This window comes from Syngnathus typhle, linkage group LG7 (assembly GCF_033458585.1).
Source record: "Syngnathus typhle isolate RoL2023-S1 ecotype Sweden linkage group LG7, RoL_Styp_1.0, whole genome shotgun sequence".
Taxonomy (NCBI): Eukaryota; Metazoa; Chordata; class Actinopteri; order Syngnathiformes; family Syngnathidae; genus Syngnathus; species Syngnathus typhle.
In genome coordinates, this window is record NC_083744.1 from 18,400,131 (window position 1) to 18,425,249 (window position 25,119).

Below are 25,119 nucleotides of genomic sequence, written 5' to 3' on the forward strand. Positions count from 1 at the left end.
AGATGCGACGAGAGACGCGAAGAGGCTTCACTCTGAGCGAGTCAAGGCACTCGCCTGAAAACAAACGTTCGAGCGCCGCCACCGCCACAAAAAGTCACATTTTGTCAAAATGGAGACGATGGTGATGGTGTTGCAAGTCATTTTGGCGGCTCGGCTCCGTTTGGGGCGGCGAGCGGCAGTGTTTGCCGAGTGTGCACAGACCTCTCAGCTGACATTTATAGAGCAGCTATGCACACAACTGCATTTCAGGACAGCGGGCGCGCGCGCTGCTTATCTTGGCGGCGCTTTGGGACGCGCGCGGATAATGACGCATTGTTTGGAAAGAAACCTTCACAGGAGCCTCCAGGTCATTCCCAAGACGCTTGCATACAGTCAAACCCTCTCCATCACAGTTAGCAGGTGAACAGAAATACCTTCCTGAAATACACCCCCAAAGCATTTCGGAAGGTCACTTTGAAAATCATTTCAACACATTTATTCGGTTGAAATGAGAGAAATATTGGACCCGTGCTGTGTGACAATTGTAATGTTACCAAAAAAGAAGAAAACATCTGGACCTTATGGGGACAAGTGAGCTGCGTCCACTGTACGTTGGACAATTTCTCCAACTCTTGTTTTTCCCCGTCTTTACTATACTAAAAAGGATGAGTTAAAAACTCAAATCACACGTGTTAGCACCTAGCTGTCAGCGTGCGTCACGGCGCGGTGGCGTTCAACTGCGGCGCCCAATGGGGATACGTATCCAGAGAGAACAAAGGCACGCCCCAGGTGCTGACGGCCAACACCACTGCCAAGAGGCCGATGACGTTGGCGCCCAGCCCCGCCTTCACCTGCGGAGACGCACACAGGTTGGGCCCCGGAAGCAAAGCGGCATGAAAAAGGTTTGTCGCGCTGCTCACCATGTCCGCCACGCTAAAGTGTCCGTAGGCGTAAACCACGGCGTTGGGGGGATTGGAGGCCGGCAGCAGGAAGGAGAAGGACGTGCACAGCGTGGCCGGGATCAGCAGGGACAAGGGGTTGATGCCGATGCCTTCCGCCTGCACGGGAATTCGGGCAAGGCAAAGGTTGTTGTGGTTTTCTTTGCCCCAATATCCCCAAGGTGGATTCCAAACAATTGTGTGCCCACCAGCGGCGAGAGGATGGGCAGGAAGATGCTGATGGTGGTGGCGTTGCTGGCCAGTTCGGTGACCGTGGTGACAATGATGCAAGTCACCGTCATGGTAGCCAGTGGCGGGAGATCGCCCAGAGGGGACAGAAGATCCGAAATCCACTGGGACAAACCCGACTCCTACGCACAAACACGCACCTCATTAGGTCCCCCCGAGAGAGATCTCATTTCACGGCATCATTAGCAGATGTAATGAACTGCATCTTTTAGCGTCGGCGTTCCCCTCACGAATATGCAAATGAGTCTTAACGGCCCTCAAACGAGTCGGACTGCTTTCGTTTGCTTCCTGCCTGCCACCACAGGAAGTACACGGCGCGCACAACAACAGGTAGACGGAAAAAGACACACCTTTGTACCTTCGGCCAGGGCGAAGCCTCCTCCCACCAAAAGACACACTTGCCACGGCATGGAGGCCTGGAACTCCTCCCAGGAGATCATGCTCTCTGGTGGACAGCCAGCGTCAACTCCACGCTCGGCTCCCGTTCACACACATGCGCGCGCGCTCACCGTATGGGCGGCTGGGTCCGTGGGCGGGCACCAGGAAGAAGAGAAGTCCCAGGACCAGAGCCACGGTGGCGTCGCTCACGTGCTCGGCGTGACTGCGAGGAGGCCCAGACGAGCCGCCGTCAGCCGCGTAAAGCGCCTCGGCGCCAACCGGCGACTCACCCGGGGAAGGCGGCGGCCCAGCCCGGCACGAAGCCCGGCGATCGCGTCAGCCACAAGGAGACCATCAGCGAGAAGACCACCAGCGTGAAGACCTCCTGAGCGCTGAGCCACGTGTCAGACCGCGCCATCCGGACACCCAAGGTGATCGATGCTCACCTGATGGGTCCGAGCGCTCTGTACTGGTCTCGGATGACTTTCCTGGTGGCTTGTTCCCTCTCGGAGCGCTCTCCTCGGCACGGCCGTAGCGACCTAACGCTACGACGGACGACAGGTCAGTTGTTACGGCTCACGCTAAGCCCGACCGCCCAACCCGCCGGCCCGCCCTACCACTCACTCGAGGCCGATGAAGAGCCAGCAGAGCCACGCCCACGTGAGCAGCAGCACCAGCAGGCTGATGGGCAAACACAAGGCCATCCAAGTACCAAAGTTGAGGCGCTCGCATTCGGGGTAAATCCTCCGGGACGGCCGTGAAAGAGAAGCACATTTTGGAGCCGAACCCGTGGCCGCGTGTGCCACGTCGACAACTCACTGCTGCAGATACTCGGAGAAGATGAGGTTGGGCGACGTTCCCGGCAAGGTAGCGATGCCGCCGATGTTGGAGGCGTAGGCCACGCCGATGCACATGGCCTTGCCCACCAGCAGGTCGCCGGGGAGCGCCGTCGCATCCGCCACCTGCCGACCATCATCGAAAATCAGCATTTTTGGGAAAAGTCAACCATGAAAGCCGTCCTGAAGAGCACCCAACTTGCCTCTGATGATGATGATGATGATGGAGCTCGTTCTGGCAGTTTCTGCTCATCCCTGGGACAAAGAAAGGAACATTTTGTTCTTCTGGATATGCGTGCATGGCAAGAAAGAAGAAACACGTCAACAATACCTCGCAGCTTTGTTCTCCTCCTCAACATGGACTTCTGCATGTGACACACACACACACACACATAAACGTGCAGCAGGCAAATCTTCCCAGCCACAAAGGGGCGCCGTCGCTTACCGTCCGGTCGCGGGTGACAGTCTTTGCGTCCCGGCTCGTGCGCCCCCCGGATCCGACGGAGGACGGCCTCGGCGATGGGCATCACCATGGTAACGGCCGACGTGTTGTGCACCCACATGGAGAGGAAGGCGCAGGCCGACATGAAGCCCAGCGTCAGGCGGGCCGGCTCCACGCCCACGGCGCCCACCAGACGGAGGGCCGTCCTGCGGTGGAGCCCCCACTTCTGAATGGCGGTGGACAGGCACACCACGCCCACCAACAGCAAATGGAAGTCCCTGAAGTACGCCGTGGCCACCTGAGCGAGCGACAGACAGACACGCAGCTGCTATTTCCTCGGCGCTTTTTTCGAACCGGCGCCGGCGAGAGCGGGAGGGTGACCTGCGATGACGTCATGATGCCAAACGCTGGAAAGAGGACGGCGGGAAACAAGGCGGTGATGGGCAGCGGGATGACTTCGGTGGTCCAGAAGACGGCCATCAGAAGAAGAACGAAGGCGCAGCGCGACTCCTGAAAAAACAAGAGGCAAGCAATTGCCGCTTGTGGCCACCGGACGGCAAAGTGACAACCGCATTGGGAAATGGGCCAACGTGGACGGCGAGCACAAGGTTGACCATGCCGAGCGAGCGAGCCATTGCTTACCTTGGTGGCGACAAGGAGAGGAAGAGGAAGCAGCAGTGGCGGCGTCACCACGATGAAGAGCAAACGCCGATAGTTGCGCAACTTGCTCCACATCCTGCGCTTGGCTTTGTCTTCGTCAGGAGAAGAGAATGAGGTTTTGCCGCCGAGGCGTCAGGCCGCTCCAGTCATCGGCGCTTTGACGGTCTTCCCCGCCCGACCGCCCGCCCGCCGCTTATCTTCCAGTTAAACAGTTGCCACCTCTGGAGCCAGTGACCTTTGAACAAAAATCTCTTTACATTTCTTCAAGTCAACGTCGGTGTTTGCTCTCCGTCAAGTCGGTCTTGCGCCAACCAACAATTTGGCCATCGCGTCTAATCAAAATGTGTCAAAAATAGAGCGGGACCCCCAAAGAGGCCCGGCGGGTCAGGATGCCGCGGTGCCAAGACAAAGTATAAATAACTATTTCTATATTTTCTACAATTCTTTTTTTCAAGCTTTCTCAAAAGAAACAGCATTTGAAATAGGAACTTTTTTTATGAACAAAATGGACCTTTTGCTGATATTTGTCAAATGTTTTGCCGTTGGCGTGGCTGGGCAGCCGTGCGCGCGTCCTCGTACGAGATGGCGAGTGCGCTGGTGTCTCACGGCGCTTGGGTGGAGCAAGTGTGCGGCGAGAATAGGACGGCCGGCGGTGCACCAGGCGGCCCGGGCGGGCCACGTGGACGTGCTCATCCTGCTGCTCCGTAACGGAGGACGCGTCAACCATAGAGACATCAACGGCGTCCTTCATCCTGTCAAATACCTGATGGCGCACACACACACATTGATGTTTGTGCGTAGGTAGCCCTCGCTCGCTGTCTCATTTGTGCCGACTGCTGATCAGGGGAACGTTTGACCCTCAAGCGCCTGAACAACGGCGAGATTATGAACTCGGAGGTTTTCCCGCCTCGCCTACGAAGCTTCATCTTGTACGGCGAACACGAGCCCCTCCTGGGGGGAGAGCAAGCGTGAAAATTTTGGTCAAAAGATTAATCAGCTTGTGAATTACGACAAACTTCTATCATCTTTATTGTGCTCAACGTTTAACTTGTGTGGTCACGAGGGCAACTTTTAAAGTAAGTCAGGCTGCCATCGCAAAGGTCAAAGGTCAGATGGAAGCTCTGTGTATGTGTGTGCGCGCGTGCAATGAATCCTAACACAGGCTCGTTAACTTTCATGAGTGCTTAGTGGAAAATGCGTACGTGGCAGAAAATGACCTTGATCGTTTCTGCCGCATTCTGCTGTGCAACATGTGTGTACAAATTGTGCGTGTGTGTTTATGTCATTGTCAATTTAATCATGACATGAATGTTGCTATTCGTTTAATGATCTGCTCTGGCTTCCTTTTCTTCCCGTACTTACCTCATTTCTACTCCAAGTGGCGCTAAAGTAGTACATTTGAACCCTTCCAGTGACGTCACTGAGTCAGGCGCCTTAGCATTTGGCGCCATCCAGAGCCCATTAGACTGAAATACAACAGAAACTGGCAGTAGCTCCCAATCGGGACTGCGTCAATCAAGGGCCCACATTTCGAAGCTAATATTTTTATAGCCACATAATTGGACCGAGTGACTGAGTGGTAAAAAGCAGAAAAGCCACGTGAGGCCTTCCCACCTTGATCACCTCCACCTGGGGTCATGAGAAGGTCACAGGGAGTACTCGCTACTGCCCCTTTGGCCATCTGCTGCAAGTGCAAAAATAAGAAACGCGTGCCTCCCGAAGCAGGAGACGTGCGGCACACTCCTCTGCAAATAGCAACATTTATTTATTGAAGTATACAATTTGGGATCTCTCCACACACACACACACACACACACACACAGTCTGCCCTGGTTAAAAACCAAAGCGTTAAAAGCTCGTCTACATTTTGGTTCATGGTTATTTGCGTTGCATAAGTGCGCGACGTCACCGCCCGTCCGCGCCGCCGTCGTTGCAAAGTTTCTTCGCCGGTGGGCCGAGCTCAGGAATGAAATGTCATCAGACAAAGACGACGCTTGTGCAAATCAACGCTGCCCCAGTCAGTCATAAGAATGGAGGAAAAAGTAGCTTAACAGTAGCATTTTGGTCTCGGCAAAGGAAAACAACTTAGGAGGGAAACGGGAGAAAACGAGACACCCCGCCCGCTGAAATGTGCATTCTCAAGATGGCTGCCCAACGATGCCGACCGCTCACACGGCAAGACAATAATTTAAAATGTAAACCAGTCCATATAAATACTCGCAAAAATGTCTACCATTGGAGTCTGCTGCAGGAAAAACGGGGGAATTCAGTCGTCCCACTCGTCATCTTCCTCAAAGTCTTCATCCTCGTCATCGTCATCCTCGTCGTCTGAAAGCAACAAACGCATTGATTTTCGTCAGGAAATGTTGCGGACTTTTCGGCGCCGGCCGGTCAGCCGGGCATGGTACCTGACGAGTGGATGGCTTTGCTCCTCTTTTGCATGACTTCCATGAGGGCGCCCACGATGCCCGCGGCGGGCGCCGGCGGACCGGACTCCTGATGATCCGACACCTGCGGAAACCGAGTTGTTAGCGGCGTTCGGCGATGACGTCATCACGCACGCATCGTACCGTCTTGAGCTGGATGCCCTGGCGTATCTGGTCCAGCAGCGCGTCCCGCCCGCCGCTTCCGCTGCTGCCGGGCGGCGGCTCTCTGTGGTTCTGCTCCACCTTCTTCAGCTGGGCGCCGCCTCGAATCTGCTCCAGAAGCGCCGACTTCCCGACGGGGAGCGGAGAACGAGCCGGGTTGCCCCGTACGTCATCTGGCTCCGGCGGGCCCGGCGGAGGGGGCGGCGGTGGCGGCGGGGCGGGTGGGGCCGAGGAGACCCTACCCGCCAAAGATGGCTGGGCCGGCGGGGGAGGAGGGGGTGGCGGCGCCCCTTGCGGGGAAGAGTTCGAGGGAGGCGGGTGGTGGGGGAGGCCTCCCCTGGTGGGAGGAGGGGGAGGGGCTCCCAAAGTTCCCGGCCTGGTCGGCGGTGGGGGCGGAGGGGCAGAGGAGGGGGCGCGGGAAGGGGGCGGGGGAGGCGGAGCCCCTCGACCTCCTCTGGACGGGGGCGGAGGCGCCCCAGAGCTGTGCGGGGGTGGGGGGGGAGGAGGAGGGCCACCCCGAGAGGGCGGCGGAGGCGGCGGCGCTGCACCAGGGAGATGACAACAAATAAGAGTAAGCCAGCTTTCAATGAGGATCTCCCCCAAAGTCGTCACTCAGTCACTCAGTCACTCAGTCACTCACTCACCCTGCCTACGGAGCTCGTTCTTGACAGCCTCCACGCCTCCTTTCTTCTCGATGAAGTCGTAGATGACCTTGGAGGTTTCTCTGTCCTTCAGCTGAGCCTCGGAGATACCGCACATGTCAAAGAGGTTCTTCAACTCGGGGTCCAAATTGTTGAGCTGAAAAGGAGGCAAATAGAAAGTTGTCGTCCGTGTGACTAACAAGTCACAAGGTTTTTGAGGGATGTTTACGTGTGCGACGACAACAACAACCTATTGTTGAGTGATGTCATAGTGCGGCCACCGCAATACACAACGTTTTTATTGTGTTGTAGCACGCGCATGTGTGTGTGCGTGCGTGCTACTCACATCAAAGCCCGTGTTTGGATCCCAGCCCACGTGCCCAATGTGCCTGGAAGACAAGATGGGACAAACGCAAACAGAGTCGAGTGAAGACGTTCTAGCACGGCTGCTTGCCAAGTGTGGCAAATGCTAGTTAGCATGCTACATGGTGAACTGCATTTGCAATATAAATGCGAGCGGCAAGTAGGAAGGAAGGAAGGAAGGAAGGAAGGAAGGAAGGAAGGAAGGAAGGAAGGAAGGAAGGAAGGAAGGGAGGAAGGAAGGAAGGGAGGAAGGGAGGAAGGAAGGAAGGAAGGAAGGAAGGAAGGAAGGAAGGAAGGAAGGCGCACTGACTGGAAGTTGCTAGGCGTGCCGATGTCGGCCTTGGTCAGCTTCTTCTTCTTGATTTTGTTCTTCTTGTCCCTGCGCTGAGCCAGCACGTTGACCACGTGGTACTGCGAGCCCAGGGAGTTGAGCAGCCGCACGTTGTTGATCTCCGGGTTCTTGATGTCCACCGTGGCCATGTGCAGCGTGGGACCTACGGAGGAAGACACGCGTGACCAAGGCGAAAATCCAGCCGCCGTGTTTTCCAAGCTTCCTTCCGTCCTCCGATTGCTGGTAATCTCCAAAATCGAGCTCAGCGGCATCCTTAATCCGCATCAAATAATCTCGATCCAAATCCCTTCACCGGCGCCAGCCACTTGCGCCAAATCTGACCATCTTTGATCTTCTCCCGGCTTGACAAACTGACCACATTTTTTACCAAAGAGCCCAAACCAAAGTGCACCATTTGTCTTTGCGGACCTGCCAGTCAAGATGAATGGCTTTGAAAATCCATTTGAACGAACGAACGAACAAACAAACAAACGAATGAACGAATGAATGAATGAATGAATGAAAAGGTTCATTTTGTCTCCGCCGCCGTGTGCTTTGTTTGTCAACAAGTTGTATTTGGCTCGCCGTTCACAAAGTGGCAGCTTGCGGATTAGCCGCAGCAACAGCCGGTTAGCGGGTTAGCAGGTTAGCAACAGATGGAGCCACGTCCCGCCGCATTGCGGATTAACCTGACGAAAAGACGGAATCACGAGCCACATTTTCAAGCTAAGCGCTAATGTCTGATTCCTCGCGGCCCGCTAACAAGGAAAAAAAAAGTACTTGGATCAATTTAGGGGACGTTGCCTGGAAGTGAAAAATGGCTGCCAAAAAAAAAAAAAAGTGGAACGTACCATTTTTAGACACACCGTTTTTCTCTGCAAAACAAAAGCAAATCAACACAATTACCAATGGAGCCAGGCGGGAAAGGAAAGAAAAACAACAAGGTGACAGATGAGGAGGAGGAGGAAGATGAGGGAGAAAGAAAGTCATTCATTCATTCATTCATTCATTCTCCAAAGTGCTTATCCTTCCTCACTTGTGGTCGTTAAAAGAAAAGAAGCAAGATGGCCACCACTATCTTAGCGACACGGGAAGTGAGCGGCAAGAAGATAGTCGTCGGGCGCAGCTACTTGCCCGTCTTGCGTTGTCTTCGGTTGAGCAGCTCGTTGACGGACACTCGGAAGCGTTTGGCTTCTTCTTCGCTGGCGAAGTTCAAACCCACCTGGTTGCTCTGATGTGCCCACACACACACACACACACACGAAGGAAGGAAGGAAGGAAGGAAGGAAATGTCAGTGTCGTTTTTTGGAAATGGGCCTTTTCTAGTTTGTTGTTTTACTTCCCCTACTTTGCCACATATGGAATGTTATTTTCGGCTCCAACTTTCCTTTCCTCCCAATGCATTTCAATGGGCCCAGCTTTTTTTGGGCCTCCCATAATTTAGCGCTAACATGATTGCTACGATTGACTTTGAGAGGACTCGTACTCACATCCCCCACAAAGGAGATGAAATAGGACCTGGCACAGCTGATGGCGAAGTTGTGGTAGAGCTCCTGCTCAAACATGGTCCTCCCCTCCTGTAGGACAACACAACATCACCAGTCATCTTTCTCCCTCCCTCCCTCCCTCCCTCCCCGGCAGTTGGTCTCACCTTGATGTCCAAGACACGGATGAAGTAGGAGCGCTGCGGATTGTCCTTGACCAGACACGCCACGCCGCAACATTTCTTCAGCCAGCCGCACGAGCGATCGGCGGCGTACACCTGAACCACCGCCGAGCACAGTGTCTGCACAAAGACGCACGGGAGGGACGGCTTAACGTCACATGGAATCTTGCGCCGCCGTCAGCTTTACAATAGTTCAACTACACCAGAGCATTCATCTTGAAGTGGATGGTGCAGCTTTTGAGTAGAAGATCAAGACTAGGAACTCCATCGCAACTTGTCACACAAGAATTTCACTCCAAGAAGTTAGGAGGAGGACAAGCTTAAGCACTCGCACGGAAAAATGGACATGTGTGGTGGATGGAAATCAAGGCAGACTTGACTGAGTGAGGGTGAATTCGTCAATGCAGAGCCGCCAATGGGTTCGCTCGATTTCATCCACGTTAGATGGATGGATGGAGCTCCTCAGACGTGATGCGGCAGATTCCAAGTGGATGTTTGCCGTGGCCGCCGCAGCCCAAACTCACCGCGCATTTCCTGCCCAGGTAGCCGAACAGACAGTCGTTCTCCTGCGGGGTCAGCAGCAGCGAGCCCACGTTGGGGACCCGGCGAGGCAGCGGGTGACTGTTCATGGCACTCTTGTTAGTTAGTGCGGGCACCACGAATCAAAGACAGTGCGACAAAGCCCGAGCTAGCCAGCCAGCCAGCCAGCCAGCCAAAAAGAAAGAAAGCCCAAAGCAAATGGGTTCACACGACGTCCACGCAGGCTGCGGACGCGGTGGCCTCCATCAGCCGGATCATCGCCCCCGATTTGCGGCCAGGCTTGGCTGACTTTGGAGGGCGGCCAAGGCCCGGGCGTGTCTTCTTGAGCTCCGCTGCCTTCGCAAAAACCACCAAATTCTTCTCTTTGGTGTGCGACAAGGGAAACTGGCGGCCCAGGTCGGCGTCTTCAGACGACGTCAAGCAAAAGTTCCATCGTTAAAAGTGAAGCATCCGCAGCGGCGATTCTGCCGTCCAACATGGCAACTACATGGGGCGTACCACTTGGGCGAATGAGCAGAGGGGACTTCTACGATGCCTTAGAAATGTGTCTCGAGGTTTAAGAGCAAAGGGTGGACTCAAATAACTCGTAAATCATCAAAACTACATGCGATAATTACATATTACTTTCATAATCATACGTTGTAACAATTAAATAGGCTTTATTTGACGCATTGTTTTTATTCGTTTTCACACAAAAGTAGTTTTGTCCGAGACAGGAGCTCTCTCTGCGGAGGCAAAACAGGAGAGGTGGGGCTGCCGCACGACCGCCCGCCCGCGGTGACGTCACGCGCACAGGCCAGATGGCCGACGCTTCGGTGCAAATAAAAAGCCCCAAAGTGCTCAAATATTAATGACGTATTGTTAACAACCCTTCATCGAATTTAACCAATTCAACCGGCAGTATCACAAGGAAGATAATATGTCCTTTTTCTCGCCGATAGGGTGGTGCGCGGCGTTAAAGCGGATCAAAGCGTGAAGGGAAAGCAGGCTTAGACGTCAAATGAAACCAATTGGAGGGCGGCGAATAGTCAAAGGTGTCATTTTTATTCTTCGCATTGTTTCTGGAGCGACCATGAACTATCACCCACCTCCTTTTAAATCATACATTGCATTTGATTCATTGAAAATGGATTGGCTCCCATTTCGGATTGGCTTTCCTAATTCGTCACACAAACTACGTCACGTTTTGTTGCGAAGAGGGGGCGGGAGTCTTGCCACCTGATTACTATGGCAACGTGTAAACGCAAACGTCGCATCGCGTCGCATCGCGTCGCGTGCTGTTGAATGCCACTGTTCGCTAAGTCGTGACTGACTGCAAAAGTTCAAAGAAAATGTCAGACGAGGAGGTGGACACAATCATTCCTCCAGAATCAGAAGAGAACACAGGTGAACCACAAGGCGAGGAGAACCAGGGACAAGCAGGCGAGGAGCGTAAGAATGAAGCATTGCAAGAGTCAGAGGACCAAGGACAACCGGCAAACCAGGAGGAGGAGGAGGAGTCCTTGCCAGGAGTAAGCACCTTTGAGGCGCAAGGAGAACCAGTCAATGAGGAGGAGCCCTTACCAGGGGTAAGCACCTATGAGGACCAAGGAGAACCAGTCAAGGAGGAACCCATAACAGGGGTGATCACCTCTGACGACCAAGAAGAACCAGTCAATGAGGAGGAGGAGTCCTTACCAAGAGTAAGCGCCACTGAGGAGCAAGGAGAACCAGTGAATGAGGAAGAACGAGCAAAGGGGACCTTACCGGAGGATGACCCAGGACAACCAGGGATCGAGAGCGAAACCTTGCCAGGAGCAAGCACATCTGAGGACCAAAGGGAACCACGGAGCCAAGTGGAACAAGGGAATGAGCCCTCGTCGCAAGTCAAAACCTTAGCGGACCAAGGAGAACCAGGGAATGAGGAGGAGATTTTCTCCTCTGAGGACCAAGCAGAACCACGTATGGAAGAGGATCAGGCGGCTGAGACTTCTGCAGGAGTAAAGACCTCAGATGGAGGTGAGGAGGACACGGCAGCAGTTCAAGGCATCACGGGGACTTGGCAAAGGTTCGGCGGCGGGCGGGCGCGTGACTGACGACAAACCTGTGCGCTTGCATTTCAGGGCAAGAGCGGCGCCTCTCGGAATCTCCCAGTTCCGAGCCGCACGGTGCCGTCGCTGCGGGGACCGCCGCGTCGTCGTTAGAGCCGCGGGGCGCCCATGCCCATTCGGAGCAGGACGACAATCCCGACGTCATCAACGTGAGCCTGATAACCGGTAAGAGAACCTTGCGCCTGCTCAATTGGGAAGTCGGCACGCGGTTGAAGGTCCTTCCTCCTCGCGTGTCCCGTCCCAGACGACAGCGCGCCGACCGAGGTGTCGGGGGGCGGCGGCGGCGGCGGCGGGCCTCCCCCCGCCCCGCAGAAGGCCTTGTTGGGCGGCTACAGGCACAAGCTGACCGGCACAGAGTACCACCACGCCGCCTCCCAGACCCCGCGCAGGGCCCGGCCCGGCCGAGGCGTGGACGTGGTCAGCCGAGACGCGCAGGTAAGGGAGCGGCCCGGGACGGGACGGGACGGGACGGGAGGCGCCCGCCCGCCTGTCCGTCTCCGGAAAGGCCGCTCACGGAGGCTCTGCGCCGCAGACGGCCGAGCAGGTGCTGCAGGCGCAGCAGTGCGACTCCAGCGTCACCACGCAGATGACCAAGGTGGGCTGCTACATCTCCAACATGAAGGACAGGCTGCTCAGCCCGGGCCACTACATCACCGCCGACGAGTATCACCACACCCGGCTCAAAGCTGTGAGTAACAACACTCTGAGGAAGGAAATGGCACCCAAAAAAAAAAAGCTATTGAGCTGTTGCGGATGACGGCCACCTGTGGCGTGCCCCCCCCCCCCCCCCCCACCTCGCCGCCCGGCAGGTGATCCGTCTGCAAGCGCACACCCGGCGCTGGCTGAGCTGCCGGGCGGTGGAGCGGCTGCGGCGGGAGCGCGAGCGCCGTCTGGCCTGGCTGGACCTCCAGGAGCGCAGGAGGCACGAGGAGCGGGCCGAGCAGCTTCAAGACAGCCACAGCCGCTGGATGCAACCGCGCAAGAGGGAGGACCTCAACTTGCTCTACAAGGCGCTGGAGAGTAGGTCCACCTCTGCGCCTTATATAACCAGCAGGTGGTCAGGTCGCTCGCGTCTGTGCCGCCCGCGCTCAGAGTGGCGGAGCGACAAGGAGCGTCAGATCAACGCCACGCTGCGGGGGGCCGAGAGGAAAGCCGCCCTGCGCTCGCTCCTGGAGCAGGAGACGCAGTACATCGCCACCATCGGACGCCACGGCATCGCCATCAGGAGCAACAACTACAACAAAGCCGTCAGGAAGTTCCTGGACAAGGTCGGCATGCAAACTCAAAAACAATTGCAGCAGTCCGCAAAAGTAACTCCATTGGCTGCAGTCGTCGCCGGCGCACCGGTGGCGGGCGGCCGACGGCCGCCTGATCGAGATGGACACGCCCGACACCATCCGAGCCCGCCAACTGGGCGACCTCTACGACTGCGTGGCCATGTCGCCCGTCAGCCCGAAGCAGCGTCTGGACATCCTCCTCTGCCTCAAGCAAACTGTGGAGGTAAAGCCACCCACTGGCCACCCACTGGCCACCGGGAGAAAATCCCAACAACGGCTGACGTTTGCCACGCGGGCGCAGGAGCACCCGTGCCCGCTGACCCGAGACATTGCGGAGCTGATCGGCAGGGAAGAGGACCTGATGAGGCGGCAGGTGAAGGAGGCCAACCTGGAAGGCCTGCGCAAGAGGCTGTGCACGTACTTCCTGCAGTTCATCCGCACGCCGGGTTTCAACCCGGAGGTGGCCAAGCACCTCAAAGTAAGAGCCCGACAACGTAAGAGCCCGACCCGGCCCGACAGCGCTTGACGTCCTCGCTGTCGCGCAGGTGCCGCAGAGCACGGCGCAGCTGAAGAACGACGTGTTCCTGTGCCACGGCTGCCAGCGCCACCTGGGCTCGGCCCACTTCCGCTCCTGCGCCCGCTCCCACCTGAGCCGCCGCTGCCTGGACTGCACCCGGCTCAGGAACATCGCCGGCAGCCGCGACGACTTCTCCTGCTACAAGTACATGCTGAAGCGGCTGAGGGACGGCGAGCTTCTGCTCGACAAGGACAACATCATCCCTTTCATCCTGCAGGTGGCCAAAGCAAGAACAACTTTTGGATTGATTCTGTAGCCCAAACGAGTCAAGTGTTTAAGGCTGGCTTGTGCGGACCTTCAGGTGGAGGACATGCAGTACCTGGTGGAGGTCATCTGGGGGTCCCGCTCGGCCCTGAGCGGCTGCGGCGACCTGTACAGCTTGGTCCTGGTCCGCTGGGACCGCCGGAAGGACTGGAGCCCCTGGAACTGCGTCCTGCTCTGCAAAGACGAGACGGACGCTCACCTCCTGGTGGAGGACTTGCACAAGGTCCGACGCACGCGCTGCGCTGCGCTACCCTGCGCTGCAGCTCGCACACTCTCCCTCCTGGGAGCAATAGTTGAACTTGAAGACTCTCCTGCAGGTGTACGACGTGCCCGTGGTCCGCAGCGTGGAGCACAAACACCTGTTGGCGCGCCGCCACTACAACCAGATCCCCACCATGGTCGCCCAGTCGGCCAAAGCTGCCGCCGCCGCTGCCGCCGCTGGCGCCACCCAGAAGCGCGGAGCCCTCGGGAAGGGCGGGAAGTGAAAAAGCGCCGCTGCTTTTCCGCCTTCGCCACTGCCGTGCAGCCTTCTCGCCAGCAGGGGGCGCCGCGTGACAGCGCCAACTCATTTTACAAGCAAATGATGGGGCGTCATTTTCCCAAGATGACCGAAATGGAATCCACTTATGAATTATGGACAGGTCAGACGTATGCCACAGCATTTTGGTTTATATTCTCGAGGGACACCCGACTGGTAGTATTTCATTTCAGAAACAAGCTTGCTCACATGGAGAGACTACTTGCATATATATAGATATAGATAGATAGATAGATAGATAGATAGATAGATAGATAGATAGATAGATAGATAGATAGATAGATAGATAGATAGATAGATAGATAGATAGATAGTAGGGGTGTAAATCGCGGGTTTTGTCACGATACGATATCATATCGATACAAAGAACTACGATACGATATTTGCCGATATCTTAAAGCCTGCTGCGATTCATTCACAATATATCGTGATATAGTGCTCTACGATCGATATATATATATATTTTTTTAATAAAAAATATAGAACAATATCCTGATTTATAACAATTCATACGCAAAATCAACAAGGTACTGCAAACTCTTTATTTAGGAAATTACAAGAGTATTGTAGTATACAAAGTGCTTATTTTAACACTGAACTTTGATGTCGTGTTTTTTCTTTAAATGCGCGGCGAGATTTGTGCTCCCTGAATATTTGATCACCGCATGGCAGGATTTACAAACTGCACGTGTCTTGTCCGTTGAGCCATCTTTTCTTTGGAATCCAAAGTGCTTCCAAACGAATGACTTGAAGCCTAAAGGGGAGCAAATTTCCTCGTCTTTTTGGACACTAGCCATAGCACCAGCCCAGGAGCCGCGTACTAGTTGTCGACTCCCCTTTCACGTGCCTGCTCTGCTCACAACACAACAACGCCACGCGCACTGCTCCCGGAAAGAGGAAGCGAGCAACAATGAACTGGATTTTAAAATAAAGTCGCGTCTAATGTCCGAGGTCAAACACTGCGATGTAAATCGATGTTTACGTTTAGCATCGATGCCAATAAATCGTAGAGCATTATATCGATTCATCGATGTGTATCGATGAATCGTTACACCCCTAATAGATAGATAGATTCAAGGTATTTGAATATTGTCCGCTCATAATTTTGCATGAACTCATCACCTCCTCTCATCTTGTGTTTGTGCAACGGAAAGTAAAAAGCAGAGATGGCACGATGTCGATTCCCTTGGAAAAGCATTTGATGCTCTCATAGAGAATTCTGCCCAGTTTTCTTTTTTTTTTTTTTTCAAACTAAAACGTCGGGTCTGCTGCGAACGCTGCTCACGTCACGCATGCTAACGGCGCGATGACGCGATAACGTTGTTTTGCCATGCACCGTTGGCGTCCGTCTCGTATCCAAGCGCACAAGGAAAGTCTGAGTCAGCACATTTCCAAGGCTGCCAAATGTATAACACAGCTTGTTCCGTTTAAGAGGCGCCGTTAATAAAAATCATTACCAAAAAAAACCCGCACGCTGACTGAAAAGCACGCCATCCATAATCCACATCACTGTGCTCGTTACACTTTGAACAATCCTCACTCACTCAAGGCATTAAAACAACAAAGCAACAAAAAGACTTGTGCCTTTTGGATTCCACGAACTCCCCAATGCTCCTCCTTTCTAATCCTCAAGTCTTTTGTTGACATTTAGTAGCCGTTTCTGATTTTCCACCAAAAGAATATTTGATGTGTTCCACATTGACGGATCGGTGGCGGGAAGTGCATTGGGCATCTGCCGCTCCGGATCGGGTCGGGTCGGGGTGGGTGGCCCTAATTCGCTCACTCCAAAAAAAACAGTTGCTGCTGGTCAATGTAGACATACCGTGGCGCCTCGAGATACAGCTACGAGTGCCTCGACTTTCCCAAGCAGTAAGCTCATAATAGATTTCCAAATCCACTTTTGAAAGAAATTCATTTTTTCTGTTAAAAAAACAAGAAAACTTCTTCTATTTTTTGCCAAGAATTATCGGCATACTGATTGAAAATATCTCTAAGTCACCGATCCCCGTTTTCCCAAAGCAAAGTTGCTTTTTAGCGAGAAAACTACCAGCGAGTTTTCCCATTTGGAGCGACGCTACCTGCTGGTCAGGAGGCTCATATCAGCCTCACAAAGTCAGCCCCAAATGTCTTTGAGGAGACCATTCAAATCTTGCCAATTCACCTTTGGTGGCAGGGAGCGCGACGTGAACTCAGGGTGGCTTCATTGCAACTCTCTTGTGGTCTGCCCTGGCGTGTCTTGCACTTGGGTTTTTGCGGGCGGGCGGGCGGGCGGGCGGGCTGGCGGTCGCTCCGTCGGTCGGTCGGCGGGACTCGCCGCACAGGGCCCAGCAAAACCTCCTCCTCCTCCTCTTGAGGTTTTGCTCAACATGACGGAACGCTGTGAGTAATCCTCACGTTGCCTTTGCCAGCTCTGCAATCATTCAATCAAGTGGGATTCGCCGGCACGTCTGGCCTCGTCGGGGCCTCCCACGCGAGCAAGTCTCGCACGGGAGCTCACGAGCTTCGGTGTACGCCGCCCGAGTCTCTTGTTTGAATATTTAGGAGTCCATGAAAAAGGTTCTTTTTCATCCCGGGCGGGGCGAGCTTCACTCATGCCGCAGCCTAAGTGGGGCGCATTCTTTGGCACGCTCACAGTGTCCCCTAAACCATCCCATCCCATCCCATTGTGCGCGCTCAACCAAGCCCGTAATGCGCCCGTCGGAGCCGCGGCGCCTCCGGCCCGCCCGCTAATTGCCGCACGGCCGGCGTCGGGGGCACATGGCGTGGACGGGGCTGTGGGTCCTGGCGCTGGGCTGCTGGGCGAGCTGGGGCGCCCGGGGGGACGGGCAGAGGCCGGCCCGGGCGCCGCTCATCCCTCACCGGCCCTTCGTGGTGGTGTGGAACGCTCCCACCGAGCCGTGCCGCCTGCGCTTCCGGGTGGACCTGGACCTGAGGGTCTTCGACATCGTGGCCAACGTCAACGAGACCCTGAGCGGGCCCAACGTGACCATCTTCTACCACAGCCACCTGGGCTACTACCCCTACTACTCCAACGGCGGGCTGGCCGTCAACGGCGGGCTCCCGCAGAACCAGAGCCTCTCCAAACATCTGAGCAAAGCCCGCGGCGACATCGACAAGCTGATCCCTCACAAGGACTTCCGAGGGCTGGGCGTGATCGACTGGGAGAACTGGAGACCCCAGTGGGTGCGCAACTGGGGCGCCAAGGACATCTACCGCAACAAGTCCAAGGAGCAGATCCGGCGGCTCCACCCCGACTGGCCCGAGAGCAAAGTGGAGAAGGAGGCCAAGGAGAGCTTCGAGAGGGCCGGGCGGGCCTTCATGAACGGGACGCTGGCCTTGGCCGAGGCTCGGCGCCCGCACGGCTTGTGGGGCTTCTACCTCTTCCCCGACTGCTACAACTACGGCTACAAGCAGCGGCCCCCGCCCATGCGGCGCTACACGGGCGAGTGCCCCAACGTGGAGCACGTGCGCAACGACCACCTGATGTGGCTGTGGAAGGAGAGCAGCGCCTTGTACCCGTCCATCTACCTGGACTACGAGCTCAAGTCCTCGCCCGACGCCGTCAAGTTCGTCCACTACCGGGTCAAGGAGGCCATGAGGATCGCCTCCATCGCGCGCCCTGACCTCACCTTGCCCGTCTTTGTCTACTCCAGACCCTTCTACGCCTACACCTTTGCCGTGCTGTCAGAGGTAAGCCGCCCGCGCCCCGGCTTCTCGCTGCGACCCGGCTTCTCGCTGCGACCCGGCTTCTCGCTGCGCCCCGGCTTCTCGCTGCGACCCGGCTTCTCGCTGCGACCCGGCTTCTCGCTGCGACCCGGCTTCTCGCTGCGACCCGGCTTCTCGCTGCGACCCGGCTTCTCGCTGCGACCCGGCTTCTCGCTGCGACCCGGCTTCTCGCTGCGACCCGGCTTCTCGCTGCGACCCGGCTTCTCGCTCTCGGCCCGGCTCACTTCTTTTCTGCGTCTCGCCCAGAGCGACCTGGTGCACACCATCGGCGAAAGCGCCGCCCTGGGCGCGTCCGGGGTCGTCCTCTGGGGTTCGTCCGAGTACGCCAGATCGCAGGTGACCACCGTGCGGGACGGGCACCAGAGCCATGTTTTCACTGGTACCGAAACAAACCATCCCATCTTTTTTGGTCAGAGGAACTGCGTGACGGTCAAGACGTACATCGACGGCGCGCTGGGCCACTACGTGGTCAACGTGACGTCGGCCGCCAAGCTGTGCAGCAAAGCGCTGTGCAAGAAGAACGGCCGCTGCGTGCGCAAGAGCCTGGACTCGGGCGCCTACCTGCACCTCAACCCGCGATCCTTCAGCGTCCGCCGGCGGGCGGCGGCAGCGGGCCCCCGCTTCCACGTGGCTGGCCGCCTCCACCGCCGGGACGTCCTGGACATGAAGCACAAGTTCAGCTGCCAGTGCTACCAGGGCTGGACGGGGGTCCACTGCGAGGTTCCCCGGGTAGCCCGCCCGCCGGGGGACCTCTTCTCGCTCCTCCGCCGCCACATCTCCTGCCTGTGCACGGTGACGCTTCTGGGCATCTGTCTTCTCGTCAAGTGTCTCTTTGTCTAAACGCGCACTCCATCCGGGGCATCTGTCTTCTCGTCAAGTGTCTCTTTGTCTAAACGCGCGCTCCATCCAGCCGCTTCCTGTCGGCTGGCTTTACGCCGCTGCGGAAAGTCCCAAATTTTCTCGCGTGCCGTTGATGAGGAGGGGAAAGCAAATGTGACGTCACAGCTAGCTAGCAAAGTAGGTTGGAATTGAAGTTGCTGGGGCAAGTGCTTGTGCAAAGGACTGAATGCAATCAGTGCAGCAGCACACGTAGACAGACAATCGAGCTAAACTCACAATTGTTGGCATCGCTGAAGACCGACTCATTCGTGCTGCAAACAGGATGTCTCAATAAGCGGCACTGACTATGATAGCGCCCCCGGGTGGCCAAGACAGGCATAGCAGCACAACGGCCAATCGAAATGAAGCTTTCATTCGACTGGATGACGCCGTGACTGTATGTTTTTAGTGAATTTGTTCCTCAATAAAAAAACATTTGGGGGGCAGAAGTCATTCATTTCAAGGGCCAAAGACAATTTGCAAGTGCTTAACTTGTATCTCAAGGCCCAAAGGCAAATGCGAGAAGAATCCAAAACAAAAGGTCAAGTCAGGTGCGAGCCAAAGTCCACGCTGTGTTCATTCTGATGTTGGCCATCTTGTCGCCGGTATGCCTGCAACACACACACTTTTAAAAAAGAAAGAAAAGAAAGGCTTGGAAGCACAAGAAAGCGCTCAGTTGCATATAATAGTAGAAGTGAGTCACCAGGGATGATCAGGCATGAACATAAATCCCGGCCGGGACTGTTTCAGCCAGAAGAACAACATGGCCGCCGTCCCGGCCTCCGTTTTGTATGAAAAGGGCTTCTCGCCTGGCTCAACCCAAACCACGGCGACTGCTGTTCCATCTGGAACCCAACGGCTCAACCGTTTTGTGGATTCAAGTCAACTTTTCCACATGTACTTTGGGGTGCGCTGATTCCATACATATATTTGATCACACTGATGAATGAAGGTAGAAGGTCAGGATTTTTTTTCCCCTCGAAATGTCACGGCTATAAATGGAGAGTAAAATCCGATTGCGCAAGAAGAATAAAAAAACGAAAGAAAGTGCACTGCCTCCCGTTGGTGGCAGTGTCAACGACAACCAATTCACGTTCCTGTTTGGAGACTCATGCCAGGGGATTGAAAGGATGTCTCTCGCCTTCTCCTTCAACGTCATGGCCATGGTAAGGCAAGGCTCTCCCGCCTTCCTTTTCCTTCTCCTCCTCCTCCTCCTCCTCGTGGCGCTATAAAGACCGGCGCGGTGCTTTTGTCTCCCACACAGAGGAGCACATGGATGGATGGATGGATGGATTGGGGCAATGAGTTTGGGGCAGACATGAGCAAGAGCAAGCAAGCGCGCCGTCTCATCGACAGGTGAGCCGCCGCCGCCGCCGCCGCCGCCGCCGCCGCCGCCGCCGCCGCCGCCGCCGCTTTGTTTTTGCGCCACTTCTTTTGGGAGCCATCCAGCCGGCGCCTGTCACGCTGGAATGTTCAAGCCAGGAATGTTGGCTCGCCTCCTTCTGTCTTTCCAAAGTGGCACTTTGGAGGGGCATGGAGATGTTTACGCAATTGCGGCCAAGGCCGTGAGCGGAGACGGCTCGGCGGAGGCCGAGCTCGTCGTTAAAGTGGCGACGCAGGTGAGGTGGGAGAGGCGCTTTTTCAAAAGTCCTCTAGGAGGCGTCAAGACCTCAAAACCTTTTGACAAAAAAAGAAGCCAGCCGTTACTTGTCCAGCCACAAAATATGCAAAAAGAAAAGAATCCAAGATTTTGCCTCTTCATCAAATGCCCTATTTTGCTCATTCTACCGACTCTGTTTTTGTGCATATTCTTGTCCATGATTGGCTTTGGAATCTTTGCGATCGAAAGGTGCTGGCGTGCGTGTGAAATTCATAACATTTTCCAGCGGAGACAATCAGACTGCGGATCCGTCCCGCGAGCAGAAGCCGCAAGAACCGCAGGCCTCAACAAACGCTGGCTAATCACTTCCAGGCGGCCGTGCGAAGAGAGGGGGAGCGAGCGAGCGAGCGAGCGAGCGAGCGTGCTTCTTTCTCTTCGGAGACCTTTCCAACTCCGCCACTGTGAGATGGAAGCTGCTTTGCCGCTTCCTGTTGTAGATGTCGTTTCTTTCAATTGGCTGCGTGGGCAAGGCCAGGAGCAAAGGCGCCCCGCGTCAACGCCGGCGGCCTTGAGCGTGCATTCCTCCACCGTTGTTTGTCTTTCAGTAGCGAGCAACAGTCGATACGCTATCTTTGTTGACTTCCGCCGCGGCGGCGGCATGGAGCAGCGTGTCACAGGGAGCCCCACGGGTGCCCGACTTGACGCCTTGGGGACAGCGAGCATGTTCTGCCTTGACCCAAAATGCTTTGGGGGCAAAGAGGGGGCTTCCAAAGCAAAGATTCAATGTTGGAAAGTCCCACCGAGGAGGGGCCGCGCTCCCGCCGTGAGCTCTTTTTCTCTTTTCTTGATGACACGCCTCCAGTTGGGGCCCACGAAAGGAGGACCCGAGTCCTCTGGCGGGAGTCGTGGGAGAGCCCGACGGCGGCAAACCGCAAGAAAACTCTGGGCGAGAGGGAGGGAGGGAGGGACGGAGGTAGCGCTTGTCCTCCATGCTTCGTCTCCTCTTTTGACGCGACGGGGGCCTTGCGGGTCACGTGACCTCCGTGACCTGACCAGAAACTGATGGATGGAGCCCCTTGGCCAAATATTCGGGAGCCGCCAGTCATTGTCCCAATAGTTTTGTCTTGATGCGGCGGCGGCGGCAACATATTTGAATATTTGTCCCGCTCTCGTCAGGGTGAAGGCCGGCCCCCCCGCCTGATGGCCGGCGGGACGCCCACGGGGCTTCGGCTCGCCCTGACCGTCCGGCTGCTTCTCCTGCTGCCGCACGGCGGGTCGGCGGCCCAGAAGCCCGCCCGGCCTCCCCTGGTGGGCCGGCGGCCCTTTGTGGCGGCCTGGAACGCGCCGCTGGACATGTGCGCCATCAAGTACAACGTCAGCATGGAGCTGGACGGCCTGTTCCACATCCGCGGCAGCCCCCGCGCCGACTGGACGGGCCAGAACGTGACCATCTTCTACGCCAACCGGCTGGGCTACTACCCGCGCTACACGGCGCAGGGCGAGGCGCTGCACGGCGGCGTCCCGCAGAACGGCAGCCTGGACGTGCACCTGCTCAAGGCCTACCGGGACATCCAGCACTTCATCCCCGCCCGAGACTTCCGCGGCCTGGCCGTCATCGACTGGGAGTTCTGGCGCCCCCAGTGGAGCCGCAACTGGCACAAGAAGGACGTGTACCGGCGGCAGTCGCGGGAGCTGACCGCCAAGGCCTACCTCAACGTGACGGCGGCGCAGGTGAGGGCCGTCGCCGACTCTTCCGTCCGTCCGTCCGTCCGTCCGTCCGTCCGCTCAAAGGCCATTTTGCTGCCTTTGAGGTGGAGGAGCTGGCGCAGCGGCGCTTCGAGAAGAGCGCCCAGGAATTCATGCAGCGCACGCTGCAGCTGGGCACGCGCATGCGCCCCGACGGCCTGTGGGGCTTCTACCTCTACCCGGACTGCCACAACTACAACCTGCACGAGGACGGCTACACGGGCCTGTGCCCGGCGCCCGAGCGCCTGCGCAACGACGAGCTGCGCTGGCTGTGGAACAGCAGCACGGCGCTCTTCCCGTCCGTGGCCATCCGCAAGGCGCACGGCGGCAGCGCCGGCAGCCTGCGCTTTGCCCGCCACCGCGTGCGCGAGGCGCTGCGCGTGGCCTCGCTCACCTCCCGCGACCACGAGCTGCCCGTCTACGTCTACCTGCGGCTGGGATACCGTGACGAGCCGCTCACCTTTCTCACCACGGTAATGGGCCATTTTCGCGTTAAGTAAGCCCATCGTGCTAAGTCACTGGATGTCAAATCAGGGGTCAATGTGTCGGTTCTTGCTAACCGGTTCCAGGCCAGGCGGCTCTCACTCTCTCACTGCCTCACTCACTGCCTCACTCACTGCCTCACTCACTGCCTCACTCACTGCCTCACTCACTGCCTCACTCACTCACTCACTCACCCTTGGCGTGTCCTCTGCGCAGAAGGATCTGGTCCACACCATCGGCGAGAGCGCAGCGCTGGGGGCCGCCGGCTTTGTCATTTGGGGCGACCTCAACCTGACCACGTCGCGGGTGAGCAGCACATTGCAAAAGGCTCCCATGTGACCATCCCATGATTAGCCATGTCATGGAAAAAGCTCAAGTCGAAATGAACTTGACACCTGGGCTAAATTGCAATTGTCCAAAAAGTGATGGCGTTTGTCTTATTTTCCAGCTAATACAAGTCCTGTTCCAACCCAAACTCACTTAGTTTGCAAAACAACGACTAAATGAAGCAAATAGCACTATATTGAGCTGTAAAGGAATCAGGGGCCAAGCAGTAAGTTGTCCTCACGCGAGTGCGTCAATTAACTGCCTCCCTTAACAACATGGACGACATATGGAAGCTAAATAAGGTTCCTCTTTTCAACGCTGAGAACAAATGCGACGCATTTAACAGGAAACAATGCCTTTATTCAAAGAGAAATAAATCAAGAGGCCACCATTCATCTTCATAGCTTGGTGTGAAAAGACACATTTCAAAATGTCTGCGTCTTGAAAGCCATGCTGCCATCTAGTGGACACTTTTGTCTTGGGAAGATTCAAGATGATTCAAGAAGATTCCAGGCTTCAAAACGAGCTTTTCGGTCGCCGTTTGTCTTTGTTACGGACGGACGGACGGCGTCTCTTCCTGCAGCGTCCGGAATTGTTTTGGCACTCACGTTGTGGCACTGCAACAACAACAATGCTTTGAGTCGCATCGACTGACTTTCTTTCTTCTTCTGCCCTTTCAACTAACTGTTTTGGCTCCAGGAAAAACATCATGTTAATGTGCTGTGGCAAAAATGATGATCACACAAAACACCTCCAAATGTGCCGCTTGAAAGTTGCGTGATGACTTCTGGGTGGTCTATCCATCCATCCATCCATCCATCCATCCATCCATCCATCCATCCATCCATCCATCCATCCATCCATCCAACTGTCTGTTTTTTTTTCTTTTTCTCCTGCTGTAGCACAACTGCAGTAAGGTGCGCTGGTTCCTGAACCACCGGCTGGGCCAGTACATCACCAACGTGACGCGGGCGGCCGAGTCCTGCAGCCACTTCCTGTGCCAGAACAACGGGCGCTGCGTCCGCCGCAACCCCGGCGCACGCCACTACCTCCACCTGGACGCCGACAGCTACAGCATCCGCCCCGGCTCGGACGGCAGCTTCGTCGTCGGCGGGCGCCACTCGCCGCGGGCCCTCCAAACGCTGGCCGAGCACTTCCGCTGCCATTGCTACGAGGGCCACCTCGGGGAGCGCTGCCGTAGCGCCAACGAGGTGCCGGAGGATGACGCCGGCCGCGACCTCGGCGACGACGAGCGGCGGAGGAGCGAGTGGGAGGACGAGCAGGCGGACCAGGGCCGCAGCGGGGCGTCGCCCGCCGCGGGCCTGGCCGCCGGTCTCCTCACGCTTTTGATGCTCCTGCTGAACTTCCGAGGAACGCTCGAGACATTGGAATGTCTGTTAGCGTGCTGGCTGCTAGCGTGCTACAGCTAGCGCAGCTCCTAAGAATGTAATGACTTGAAGGCAAAAAGCAAAGGTCAAGGCCATGCAGTAATACTTGAAATGGTTGTCCAATTTGTAGCCTCCTCCACCTTCATCAAAAAGAAGGGCCTTTTGTTTTTTTGATAATAAGCGCAGGTTGAAAGAAGGTCCAACTTTAGACACCGACGCTAATTTCATTCGTGGTTTTCCTCCCTCAACTGAATTGCTGAAAGTTCAAGTCATGACTCTGTGTTTTTGTTTGCGGTTCTTCACTTCCTCCCTCCTCTTCAGAAGTTGGACAAGCGTGTACGTGTGTGAGAACTTGTCCAGATACCTCAGCCAAGGCCTACGAACAATGGAAATCAAAGAATCCACGCTGTGTTTGGTCCCCGTCCGGAATGTGCCAAGTGTTTTGCTGCATGTAGCACTTGTTTGTTGTTGTTGTTGTTTTCATCTCACTCGACTGCAACAATGACTCTTTTTTTTTTTTTTTTTTTTTAATCTTTTTCTTTTTGGATTGTAAAGTGAAACGTGCAGCACACGAATGTAAAGGCAGTGCCAATAAAGCACGTTTCCAATTGCA

At 55.9% G+C, this 25,119-nt stretch overlaps 5 protein-coding genes across 7 annotated transcripts; 3 read left to right on the forward strand and 2 right to left on the reverse strand.

Annotated features, from left to right (window-relative positions):
* Positions 1–459: 459 nt before the first annotated feature.
* On the reverse strand, positions 460–3,927 carry slc13a1 (solute carrier family 13 member 1). The gene is made up of 14 exons (XM_061283528.1): positions 3,465–3,927; positions 3,204–3,332; positions 2,826–3,120; positions 2,712–2,745; positions 2,575–2,635; positions 2,364–2,506; positions 2,169–2,288; positions 1,991–2,089; positions 1,835–1,936; positions 1,676–1,767; positions 1,517–1,611; positions 1,127–1,288; positions 900–1,037; positions 460–830 (listed from the first exon to the last, which is right to left on the reverse strand). Exons 1-14 carry the CDS (start codon positions 3,555–3,557, stop codon positions 696–698), a joined length of 1,698 nt encoding a protein of 565 aa, XP_061139512.1. The 5' UTR covers positions 3,558–3,927; the 3' UTR covers positions 460–695.
* Positions 3,928–5,246: 1,319 nt separating this feature from the next.
* On the reverse strand, positions 5,247–9,764 carry wasla (WASP like actin nucleation promoting factor a). Of its 2 annotated transcripts, XM_061284088.1 has the most exons (11): positions 9,596–9,764; positions 9,057–9,191; positions 8,896–8,982; positions 8,540–8,636; positions 8,257–8,280; positions 7,385–7,568; positions 7,058–7,100; positions 6,715–6,868; positions 6,053–6,612; positions 5,891–5,993; positions 5,247–5,810 (listed from the first exon to the last, which is right to left on the reverse strand). In XM_061284088.1, the coding sequence occupies exons 1-11, from the start codon at positions 9,698–9,700 to the stop codon at positions 5,749–5,751; spliced, it is 1,554 nt and encodes a 517-aa protein (XP_061140072.1). In that variant the 5' UTR covers positions 9,701–9,764; the 3' UTR covers positions 5,247–5,748. The 2 variants fall into 2 exon arrangements, with proteins under 2 accessions (XP_061140072.1, XP_061140073.1); XM_061284089.1 differs by lacking the exon at positions 8,257–8,280.
* Positions 9,765–10,398: 634 nt separating this feature from the next.
* iqub (IQ motif and ubiquitin domain containing) lies at positions 10,399–14,306 on the forward strand. Its single transcript, XM_061282662.1, has 11 exons — positions 10,399–11,609; positions 11,714–11,902; positions 11,946–12,136; positions 12,234–12,389; positions 12,511–12,721; positions 12,794–12,969; positions 13,031–13,201; positions 13,280–13,456; positions 13,524–13,772; positions 13,857–14,042; positions 14,137–14,306. Exons 1-11 carry the CDS (start codon positions 10,943–10,945, stop codon positions 14,302–14,304), a joined length of 2,541 nt encoding a protein of 846 aa, XP_061138646.1. The 5' UTR covers positions 10,399–10,942; the 3' UTR covers positions 14,305–14,306.
* A 2,808-nt stretch (positions 14,307–17,114) lies between these two features.
* On the forward strand, positions 17,115–18,923 carry hyal6 (hyaluronoglucosaminidase 6). The gene is made up of 3 exons (XM_061283955.1): positions 17,115–18,047; positions 18,330–18,419; positions 18,498–18,923. The coding sequence occupies exons 1-3, from the start codon at positions 17,115–17,117 to the stop codon at positions 18,921–18,923; spliced, it is 1,449 nt and encodes a 482-aa protein (XP_061139939.1).
* A 1,145-nt stretch (positions 18,924–20,068) lies between these two features.
* Positions 20,069–25,119, forward strand: hyal4 (hyaluronidase 4). Of its 2 annotated transcripts, XM_061283951.1 has the most exons (6): positions 20,069–20,128; positions 20,227–20,318; positions 21,739–22,293; positions 22,374–22,781; positions 23,008–23,097; positions 24,021–25,119. In XM_061283951.1, the coding sequence occupies exons 3-6, from the start codon at positions 21,763–21,765 to the stop codon at positions 24,546–24,548; spliced, it is 1,557 nt and encodes a 518-aa protein (XP_061139935.1). In that variant the 5' UTR covers positions 20,069–20,128; positions 20,227–20,318; positions 21,739–21,762; the 3' UTR covers positions 24,549–25,119. The 2 variants fall into 2 exon arrangements, with proteins under 2 accessions (XP_061139935.1, XP_061139936.1); XM_061283952.1 differs by lacking the exon at positions 23,008–23,097.